A 12,062-nucleotide genomic window follows, 5' to 3' on the forward strand; every position below is an offset into this window, starting at 1 on the left:
GTGTTCTATGGACTGATGTTATGTTACACTCCCCAGGATCTTTGCAGCATGGATCAACTTGCAGGTGTAGCTGGGAGGGCACTTCCCTCATAGGCCACAGTTCAAAGGGCCACATAGTGATCTCTGGATAGTTGTTCTCAAGGCTTCTCCCTTGATAACTGCCCCCTTCCCTCTGAGAAGGTGCTCCTGGAAATTGAGAAAGCATAAGGAACTGTAATAATGAAGAAAAGAATCCCAAGATGTTCCACTGCGCACATGGAAGAGCTTGCAGGCTCCTAGGGACTGCTTTGGGTCACAGACATAGTTCACAGATATTTCACAGGCATATGACAATAACGCTCTATCTGTGATTTGCATGATTGTGTGTGGAGAGGGATACTACCCTGCTGAAGCTACATTTTGAAAATATTCCATGAATTTATCACAATGTCCAAACAGCACATTGTCTGGGTACTTTTGTATCATATGGTACAATGACCAAACATCCCACTAAGTCACATGCGGAGAGAGGAACATCACTTTATTTAATAAACTCTTGGAGAGATGGACCACTGGAGAACTCACGAGTCTAAATTTATACATGGTAAGAAATGCAAAATGAAACAACTAAAACCAGGGAACAGTCTATTTCAACTTGGGACCTCAGTGTGGCATCCAGAGTTTAAGGCTTCGAGGGCAAGATGAAGAGGTGAAGGACTTCTGCTAATCTTAAAGTCGCAGCGATGGGATGGCTACTAGTGACTACATAACATTTCTTAGACACAATCTAGTACAGTACAGATCATGATGGATGAATCGGAAATAATCCTTTAGAAAAAAGAACAGTAAAAATAAAATGGCAATGTGTTGATTGGCTGTACCAATTTCACTCAGGTATTGTTCAAGTCCCACAGTCTTTTTATTCTTATGAATTCATGCCTCACTCTTAAGTTAGCCATCAAGTGCTTATTCATTTGCCTGGTGCATAATCCAGGATTTAGTGCACACAAGAGTTTTTTTTTTAAAAAAATAAAAAATAAACACACACACGCACACACACACATAAAGTGCATGCACACAGATCTAACATTCTGTTGCTACCTGAATTAGAGATGAACTGATTAGGTTTGGCAATATATAGGTGAATAGGACACCTATATAGGTGAAAGGACAGAGGAAGGGGCTAATTAAGACACTCCTCTAGCCCCCAAACTGTGAAGGGCTCCCTTGACCACTAGCTTTAGAGAGTTTCTTCATACAATCTTGCTCCCTGTATCAAAGAGGTGTATTTATACAAGCCATACTTGTGGAAGTGATTTGTGTCAACTTCTATTTCGTGGAGACCCTCTCTCCTTCTCCCTTTCTTCAACCTATCCCATGTCTGGCATCTCTCTCTTTCCTCTTTCTCCCCCTGATTCATCTCTGATTTGGGATGGAACCCTTTAGGCCAAGGAGGTGACCAGACGTGAAGTTCAGACCCATACAGCTGTGTTAAAATCAAACCCCGACGGAGCGTGGTCTATTGTGCTTTGGATCGTCTTGGCACAATGTTTGGCCTTGGTCTTGCTCGCTTCCTTCTTTTGGAACCTCTCTGTTTTGTCGTGAGAGTTTGGTATGTTCCCGTGGACTGGGAAGTAAAAGGTCCCCTTTTGTTTGTTTACTTTTTTGGGCCTCTTTAAGATTTCTGCCTCTTTGTCTTCCGTCGGTAGCCAGCACGGCTTCTCCTTGAGCAACCTGTCTCGATCTGGCCGGACGCTCCTTAAGAACTTCTTGAAGATATTGGCCGTGAGGGAGAACTTCCTGTAGAACTCCTGGGACTTGCTGCTTGACAGGGACGTCTCATTCTTCTCTCCTTTTTTCTCTATCTCAGGCAAATCCAACCAGTTCCCAACCAAATCGGCAAAGATGTTGTCACCTAGGACCAGAGGCTGCCGATTCCTGCTTTGAGACATCAGTGAGGAAGTCCAGTCGTTAGGCTCGTCAGAGAGCTGACATTCTCCGCAACCCGATTTGCTCTCAGACAAGCTGCTTGTGTCTTGGGAATACCAGCTTCTGCGCTCGCTGGATGACTCACACGTCCTGGGCGAATGGTACTCTGCTGTGCTCACGGTTGATGAAGGACCACTGGCACGGTAGTCGTCCTCACTGCTTATGCTGTTAAGGGAGGAAGCGATGTGCCCGTGGCTACTGTCTGGCAAAGTGACATGGTAAAGCGGGCTGGTGGGCTGCGGCACCGGAGTCGAGCGCAAAAAGGCCGAAGAACCGCAGCCGTCCCAGTGACTCTTTCCCAGCAGTTTCCCAGTCTGCCTGCTGGCCTCCCACCTTGCCCTTGGCACCTCTTGATTGTTTTGACAATACTGAGGCTGGCCAATTCCTGAAACCTGGTTGGAGTGGCTAGAAATCTCCAGCTGTTCCAAAGCTGTCTGGACCTGGAGCAGTTTCAGCTCTTGCAGAGCACCCATCATGCAGTTCATCTGTTCATGCAGCCCGTCTCCGACCTCCTTCATGGATAACTGTCGGGGGAGGAAAAGACAGCATCAAATTAGTTTGGAAGAAGCCAAAGGACAGAAGCAGGTTTCATCAATGCGAGCAAAAGCGAAACAAAATCTGTTCTCTTCCACTTGTGTGATTTATATAAGCCTAAATATCCTACATTAGACTGGATTTCCTTCCTACTTATTGAATAGGAGATACAGAGCTGTGAAGTTCTCATATTATATGCTTCCGGTCGGAGAGGTTGTTTTTATTTGTTTGTAAGAGTTAATAAGATTTTAAAAAATATCTGGAAGGATTTATTTGCTGTATTTCTGCTTTTCAGGATTTGATTGCATTTTATCAATTGACTCCATCTGTTTCAGTGTGCCCCATGAATCACATTTTGGTGCTACAAAAAACAATCATCTATAAGAACTAGTTCAGATAATGAATAGGTAGTGCCCAGACTTCTATTTCTTTGTCTTTTTTCTTAGATGATGCACACATTCTAAAAAAAGGTCCTTAAAAAAATATTCCAATTACCCAGTGAAATGGGCTTAGTTCTTACAAACAGTGAAAGAAGTGGTAAATCTGTCCGTGGAATGTACCACTTCAGCTTGCAGGTGGAGGCTCATTTCCATGCCTCCCCCCCAAATCCTTGCACACAGGAAACTAGCATGTCAATGGGGAAACTGCATTACAGTCTTTTCACCCAACATGCTAGTGTTGTATCTGCAAGGAATGTTTTCATAGAGAGGAGCAATTAATGATATGAAATGGTACAGTCCAAAATGGTACAGTCCAGATGCAGGCTTACCGCCTTATCTGGGGTTGGATCCAGGATCTGGCTTCCGCTGGAGAAAGAGATCTTCCACAAGTAGAAGCACTCTTTTCTTGGAAGATTCATCAGTCTGATCTTTGAGCATCCCCGCTCCCGGCTCACCCCATTCAGCAGGTCTCCTAACTCTCTGTGTAGTATTCTCAGGGGGTTGGAGAAGGTGCCATGGGAAAGAGGGGGCAGGGAAGTCCGTTTCCATCAGCAGCGTTCTTCCAGGGTAAAACTGGATCCAACCTTTGCTGTTTGTGAAAACTAGGCCGTAGCTTCAGAATTTAATGACATACTTCAGGCAAGGAAATGACAGAAATAGTTAAGCAAATTGAAAATTAAAATAGTGATTATAACTTTAAAAGTACACTTACCTTCTTCAACCTGAACAACTACAATGTGATTATTTTAGCTTCCAGGCTAGACTTTTCATTAGCATGCCTCTTTTGTTACCTACACGCCTTGTTAAACATGCCAGCTATTTCCCCCAGCGCCTAAATTCTCCACTCTGCCCTTTCATTATATATTTTCTCTTATAGAGGAACCAGATCTCATTCCCAAAGCCGCATCATAAAACAAATGGGCCATACTTCCTAACAGCTGCCACTACTCACTCTCTCCGTCGAGAGCTGGAGGAAAAGATGGAGCTCTTTGATGTACGGAAGTTTTCAGACGGGTTCACAAAGGCTCCCTAAAAAAAGGCAGTATAAACTACATGTCTGTTATCAAAGATTGTTCAAAGCTCATTGCAATCTCTTTTTGGAGCGCTCTTATTCTGCAGCTGTCCCTTTAACACCTGTGTGTACGGCTGGCAACTGCATTGCCGTGAATTATCTGCCATCATTTCGCTACATTAGTTCATCTACTCGCCAGTTTCCTTGGAAGCGGAGAACTCACAATCTGATCGGATTGAGGGGAAAAAAGGCTACTGTTCTGCACAAAGTGTGGTGCAACCCCCCACCCCCACCCCCATATCTGCATGCAGGCAAAACACCTCTCCAATATCCAAGGTCCAAAACTTGAATGCAGAGAACAGCTGAAGTAGAAGCAACAAGCCAATCTGCCTGCAGGAAGGCGACTGAACACAGCTGCCAGGTTTAAACAGGAGGATGCTTCCTCTAACTTCTGACTGCCTTTTGCAAAATCTCTCTTCTGGCTAGTTTTATAGTCAAATCCTTAGAAAGCGATATCGACCTTCTCTGCACAAGCAACAGCCATATTCCTATAATAGAACTGCTCTTATGTTACCCTCCTGGGGGCCCATCTGTTCTCTAAGCCTCCGAGAAAACTATCACCTTACCTCTTTCCAGATTTGCTGTAATGCTTCTTGTCCTAACCTTTCCTGCCTTATTAATGGAATCCCCCTTTTATCTGGAGCTTTGCAAAGCGGGCTTTGGAAACAGCTTGGACCCTCATTGGACACTTTCCATCAAATCCCCTCGCAGGCCAAGTGGTGTAATCAAGCAATGATGAGTGACAAAGGGTCCCGCAGTAATGACTAGGGCTGATAGGAAATTCAGCATATGCTGGATGGCTGTGTTGTTCACTTCATTGATTCAATTAACTCCTCCATTGGGGGGGGAGGGGGGATATAATTACAAAGCATGCCTCATGTGACAAGGACCTATTAGGAATTATTAATATTTCAGATGTCCTCATTCCCAGCTTCTTCTCCGGAGAATGAGATGGTAACAAAGAAACACAAGTGCAAGTCTCTAGCCTAGTGGTCCATATTTGGCACTCTCACCACCGTGGCCTGGGTTTGATTCCCAACCAGAGAAAGTGCCCGACCCTTCATTTTTCTGATGGACAACAGCTCAGTGGCACAACACATGCTTTGCATGTTATATATGGTCCCAGATTCTATCCCTAAAATCTTTTGAAAGTTATGCTGAATTCTCTTAAATCTAGTCATGGCCAGTCCAAGACATCTTGCTGCCTATGCAAAGAACAAGATAGTGCCACCTCTCATGCTGTGCAGCAAAAGCCGATAGGAAGATGAATCTGTCTTCAACACAGACGATGGGTTGGCATCTTCCACTGCGCCGGAAAGCAGCAGGGAAACCCAGGGGGTGCAGGGCAGGGTGCAGGGCACAAAGCTCTCTGCTCCAACACCTTGCTGCCACCTCCCAGCATCTGCTGCCTGAAGCAACTGCTTCACTTTGCCTAATGACAGGGCCAGCCCTGGCTCTGGGAAAGAGGCCTTTTATGGGAAGCCTTCAACAGCAACTGTCAGTCAGGACAGACAGTCCTGAGCTAGACAGACCACTGACTGGAATTAGCAGAATGAGCTCTTTACAATAACTATTTGGATTTTAGGGGCAAATTGGCCTGGAAGTTTGTCAAGCGACTGAATATAGAGTGAACCCAACAGACCACAGTGCCTACCCTTTTGACGACTGATAACGCAGCAGCTTCCTCAGTAACAAGGATATCCCATATCATCTGAGAACAAAACATTAGTTTCATTTGTTCAGTGAGGACACTGTATAGCCAAAACTGATGGACTACCTGGGACTGCAGCACCAAAACACAACTTGCATGATCCCTGCTTGGCTAGGATCACTCAGCAAACATGCTCGGGTAAAAAGGTGCAGGTGTACCAGCGAATGGGGAAACAAGCACAGTGAATAGCAGTGAAAAGGCTACAATTGTGGATCCAAAGCCTTGCCTGACCTACCCACCCCCGCCACATGCAAGGAGGCTTCCAAAGGTGGACCTCCTCCTTCACCCATGTAGAGGGAGCTCCGCATTATCTTATTTTCCTGGGAACCCTGCTAGGACCATAGGATTGTGCTCTATGGTGCTGTGAACACCTTAGAAACCATATAAACTTTCGAAGGTGGCAACTGAACATAGTTTTTTGAGCCTAAATATGAAGGAGATACATAAAAATCCACTATTTTTACAAGAATACTCTTAGGCCAGATCTACACCTTGTTTCAAATCATTTCAAATGTGGAATAAAAACCAAGATATAACACTATGGCCTTAGCTAGACCTAAGGTTTATCCCGGGATCGTCCCGGGGTCATCCCTGTTCATGTAAATGACACACTGGGGATCCAGGGAGCAGGCAGGGATGACCCCGGGATAAACTTTAGGTCTAGCTAAGGCCTATGAAAACTGTATATGGAATGTGGATTGTTCCCCAACAGTTATCAGTGCACTTCAACACCACTATAAAGCAGTTGTGTAGATCTAGCCTTAGATTTCTGGTGGAAATCAGAGAAAAACATAATAACGAAGATCATTTTAATGATGGATAGAAAATCATATTGTCTAACATGGTAGCAGCAATGCAGACAAATGCCCTGCAAGGATCTTGTCCCTTTGGCAGAAGGGACTGCTGTGTTATAGATCCTGCTGGTGATCCATCTCGTACCGAAGCAGTTCCATCCTATGAGCATATACTTAGAAGTAAACCCCATTGAAGTTTATAGTACTTATTCCCAAGTACTTGTGCACAGAACTGCAGCCATGCAGCCTGATTATAAGTATATTTACTCAGAAGTAAATCTATCGGGACCTACTCTCTAGAGTAAGTGTGTTAGGATTATAGCCTTAAACTTTTCGCATAAACCCACTTTGAATTTATGGTGATTTATTATATAATACAATTTTAGATTGCATTTCAGCATAAAAAAAACCCTCAGTATGATGCTGCTAGAGATGCTCTTAGGAAAAGTTATGCAAGGGATGTTGCATAAGCCACCCTGCAGCAGGATGTCTACAGGCGCGAGATCTGGTGTGTTCCATTTACAGAGAATCCGTGCAGTGAAATCAGCTAAAACATCACTGTACGTTGCAAGGGAGATCAAAATAATAGCTAATTAAAAACACGTGTCATTACACTTTGCTTGGAGCTGATGAAAGGAGACTTCTCCGGGGTTATCAGTCCCAAACGCGCAGTGCCGGTTTCATATTTTGCGGGGCTCATGGGCAAGCTGATCTCTGTGGGCCACTGGGTGGCCATGGGTCCTACTTTACAGAGGACAGTCCCCTATTTGATGGCATCTTCTGTTCAAAGGCTGTCCACTCCACGTCCGGTTTAAAGATAGAGCCATAAGAAGGCAGGGGAAGGACCTTGAAGTTGCCCATCAAAAAGTTCGCACCTGGACAGCAGGACTGGGCAGGCATACAGATCACCTGGACACAGTCTGCTCCCACTATGGCGGATATGTATTTCTGTTTAAATGGGAGTAATCAGGGCCAACCCTACCATGAAGCGGGATGATGTGGGTGTTGCAAGCGGCAGAGTGTGGAAAGAGCAGAGCTCGTGCTCTCCACAGGGTCTGCCGTTTCTTGGTCCTGCTGGCCGCCTCCGTGGCCAGTCATGCAGGCAGCTGGCATGACCAAGAAGCCGCTGTTCACTCGCACGCGCACCTTCCGCCTGATCCTGCCTCACATCCGCGCCCCCTGCTGGTGTGTTTCCCAACCCGCCTCGCCCGGCCTGTGTGGCCTCTGGCTAGCTTACTTTTCCTGGCAAGCGTATACGGGCCTGCCTTGCCAGTGCACTGCTCTTAAGGTGTTTCCGCCCTGAAAAGCTGCACGGTGCCTGCGCAAGGTCAGGAAAAGTATCAGAAAAGTCCCAGAACTTCCAGGACCTCTCACACTACTTTGCCAGATGCATGGCTCCTGGGGGTGGACACGCTACTTTCCGCGACGTGTGGCTCTTGAAGGCGGAAATGCCTGAAGGGCAGCGTGCTGACGAGGGAGGCTCGCATACCCGCACCAAGAAAAGTAAACTAGCTGGCAGGCGGACAGATTGGGAGGGAAGGAGGTGGTGACAGCAGTCCCTACTTCAGACAGCCACCTGCCTTGGGCCAGGCCTGAGCGTAATTATGTCTAAATTCACATCTGTACATTAGTATTTGCAAACCACTGTCCTCTTTGGCGGGGATGCATTTCCTCGTTTTGAGAGAACTCATCCTTCTTGGAGCGAGCTCATCAACTCCATCTCACTGCAGTTCCCACTACCCATTCACACACCTTTCCCCATGGACCCAATCTGCACCACCTCATAGAGGAGAGGGCAAGGCATGCAGAGGGTCCTTCTTCTCACTCCTCTCACTGCTTACCCTGGGATGCATTTCATCCCCAAACATTTTCACAGTCTTTTGCACAGGCGCCAAAAAAGTGGGCATTTCAGGGACCTACTTTGAGCAAGCGTATATACACTTAACAGTTTATTTTATTTATTTATTTACTGCATTTCTATACTGCCTAGTAGCTGAAGCTCTCTGGTTCACAAAAGTTAAAGCCATCAAATACGAATCAAAGTATAAAACAAACAGCAGTATAAAAACACAATATAAAAGCACAACCAGGGTAAAACCGAGCAGCAATGCAGAGGTTTTTACAGGTTTAAAATACAGATTTAAAACAGCAAAGTTAAAAGATTAAGATAATAAACTGTTAAAATACTGGGAGAATAAGAAGGTTTTCCCCTGACGTTGAAAAGAGTATAACTTAGGTTCCAGGGGAACCTCTCTAGGGAGGTTAAATCCTATACATGTCTATGTAGAAGTAAGTCCTATTGATTCGATGGGGCTTACTGCCAGGTAAGTGGATATAGGATTTTATCATGAATATATTAAATGCCCACTCTGAATTCCCACTCTGAATTCACAAACATAACAGAAGCTAATGTCTTGGATGAGAAGTAGCATCTGTGTTCATTCTTCTTTTCCCATCTTAACAAAACATTTCCAGACTTTGGAAATGATATAAAAGAATTCATCTAATGTATCTTATCTCTCCGCCCTCCGCTCTTATTTTTGTAAGAGCCTGAGTTTGCAGCGTTTCCCTGGAATTCAGCATCATCCAATCCCCTTGAGTCAAACTTCAATTTGTTTCCAGCTTGCCATCACATCTGTGCTACCTAGAACTGAAGTCATATTTTGGTTCAGACTGGTGAAAAGAATGACAACACAGCCCAGCTGAATAAGAGGTCAGAAGAAGCTTCTCATAATTGGAAGGAAGACAGATGTGCAGCCCTTGGATGAAAGAGGTGTTGCAAGAGGAAGTTATTGTTCAGTGAAACCCTGGGAACAGGAAAGTGCAGATTGCCATAGCAAGCCCTTAAAAACGAAGAAGAGGAAACAGAACTCTCAATGAACAATATCTGGACTATTGGAAGAGGATGCAAAAGTCAACACAAAGGGATTTTTATAGGAATGACATCAATACCACTGGGTCTTTTCTGGAGGGGGAGGGAGAAGTAGATGGATAAGATAATGAATCCAGGTGTTTGTATTCAAGCAAATCTTCCAGTGAAGAAATATGCATGCTGCATTTTTTAGAAGATTTACTGTATTTCTTCGATTCTAAGACGCCATCGATTGTAAGACGCACACTAATTTCAGTACCACCAACAGACAAAAAGCTTTGATTCTAAGAAATAATAAATGACCTGCGATTCTAAGACACACCCCGTTTTTAGAGATGTTTATATGGGGGGGGAAAGTGTGTCTTAGAATCAAAGAAATACAGTAAATAAAATAAAATAACACCCAACAAGATGAACAACCAGCTGGGGATGTTTGTTTGTGCAAGCACCTTTGTTTCAAAAAGGCAAGAGAGATAAGTGTGGTCCCCTGAGGACAAGCGCCCTCTCAGTTCATTAGTGGTTAATAATAATATTTAATAACAACAGTGGTGGTTGTTTAGTGCACTGGAGAGAGTATATCAGTCTGAGGTAGGGCCCTCGTGGCCAAGTCATGTTTTGATGTCTGAACTAAGCTACTGAGTTGGTATAAGAATAAAACAGGAAATTTTGCATTTAGGCCATCCAGAGCCCCTTGGATGGCTATAGATGTGATAGATACATACTGGCTGGGTTCTCACAACATGCTAACACATCCAGTGTGTGTTGCTGTTGAACTGTGGGTTATCATGTTGTCTGAACGCAGCACGTTTTCGGCAGGGTGGGTTATCTCGTTGTTTGTACACAGTGCTTTTTTGCACAGGGTGGGTTATCGAGCTGTCTGAATGCAGTGTGTTTTCTGCAGGGTTGCTCATTAACCATGCAGTGTGGTTTGCTAACAACCCCACAACAAGCCATGGGGTATCAAGCTGGCTTGTTTGAGAAAAATAATCCACAGAGCCATAGCTAGACAGGGCGAAATCCCGGGGCGATCCTTGGGATCGTCCCTGTGCATTTATATGATGTACAGGGAATCCTGGGATCAGGGAGGGATGATCCCTCCCTTGCCCCAGGATCTCGCCCTACCCTTTGAGCCCGGTTTTTCCACGGTCCCGGGCTGAGCCCGAGACTGCGGAATGTATGGCTGGGCATCGCTGTTTGTCCCGGTTCCTCATGAGGAGCCGGGACCTGCGCACGGGGCGCAGAGCTCCTCAGGAGCACTGCTCCCATCGGGGGGTGAGGTGGGGTGAGAGGGGATTTTTTTTCTTACCTTTTGCGCATGAGCGCTCGTGCGCATTTTCTCCTTTAAGAAATAAAAACCGGCAGGAGCGACGCCTCTAAGGTCGCCTCTCCCTCTAAGGTCGTCACACGCCATGTGTAAACAGAGGGGGGATCGCATGATAAAAACATCGCAAGATCTTCACCCCTCCGTCGTGCAATAACAGGTATGTCTAGCTAAGCCCCCTGGTTAACAAGCCACTCTGTGGAAAATGTGCTGTGTTCAGCAACGCAATATTCCATGATGGGTTAGAGTGTTGTGTGAATCTAGACATTTATAATCCCACTTATCTACCATAAGGAAGCTCCACCATCCATTCTAGCCAATTCTTTTTGAATTGGTGTGAAATGTGTCGATATGCTAAAATACAGGCAGTTTTTATCCTGCAGCTAATATGGACAATGAAAAGTAGGTGTGAGCATGAAGGTCCCTCACACCCCGTAACAAGGGAGTAAGCTAAATCCTGTGATACTGAAAAATCAGGGTCTATGGCAGGGCACGAAGAGGCTGAAGTCTTCTCCAAATCAGACGTGAAGTCAGGTCCCCAATAGGTCAGAGTAGACACACTAAAGCTCAAAATTTTGTTCTGACATCCTAGGGCAATGCAGCAATTTTGTATTAAAAGGCCAGTTATTCTCCATATACAGAGAAATGACTTGTCACATGCTCTAGTGTTCAGCAGAGGAGCAAAGCGAGGAAGTCCGGCATTTTAATTCTATTTGCAGTTGGACCAAACAGAAAACAGCATTTCCCCTGGAGGAACATGCAGAATTCCTGAATAAATAGGAGAGGAAATACACATAATTGAATGTGCATTTCAGAGAATGCCTTTAGTGTGATGGTGCTACCGTTACTTATTACTTGTGGTTGTTTTCATGTGGCGTTGTGAGCTGGTGTATCATGTGTCAGGTGAGAAATCCTAAACGCAAAGGGAGGACATCTGGGCGACCACAGTTTACTGTGGACCTCCCTCTCTGCAGGTGGTGATGGATAGAGAAGCGCACCGCTGGAAACAACCCCAGTGTTGCAGCAGAAAGGTCCACCACCATTGCTGTACTGCCTTCTACAAGTGTTACAACTACTTGTAGTACAAGTTATACAAGGATTTTTTAAAAAAAAAAAAATCTGCTGTGTGATTATTGGGGCAACTTCTTGTCAATCAAAAGATTCGTAATTGATCAATTAAACAAACCAATGAATCCACAAAAATATTGCAACGATTTATTTAAATTTTAACGTTCTTTAAAAAAAAGTTTTGGTAAAGATACTGCACTTTTACTCACCCCTTCTGAAATGCATATATCCTGTGATTCCTTCTGTTTAAAATTGTTTAAAAATTCATTGATTCTATCGCCC

The 12,062-nt window shown here is 44.8% G+C and overlaps 1 protein-coding gene across 1 annotated transcript in view; it reads right to left on the reverse strand.

The window, feature by feature from the left end:
• Positions 1-1,342: 1,342 nt before the first annotated feature.
• INKA2 (inka box actin regulator 2) overlaps positions 1,343-12,062 on the reverse strand; it is a 33,148-nt gene continuing 22,428 nt past the window's right edge. The window contains exon 2 of the mRNA XM_063119526.1: positions 1,343-2,492. Coding sequence (XP_062975596.1) covers positions 1,452-2,492 — 1,041 coding nt within the window. The 3' untranslated portion in view covers positions 1,343-1,451. The remainder of the gene's footprint in view (positions 2,493-12,062) is intronic.

Source organism: Elgaria multicarinata, chromosome 1 (genome assembly GCF_023053635.1).
Source record: "Elgaria multicarinata webbii isolate HBS135686 ecotype San Diego chromosome 1, rElgMul1.1.pri, whole genome shotgun sequence".
Lineage (NCBI taxonomy): Eukaryota > Metazoa > Chordata > Lepidosauria > Squamata > Anguidae > Elgaria > Elgaria multicarinata.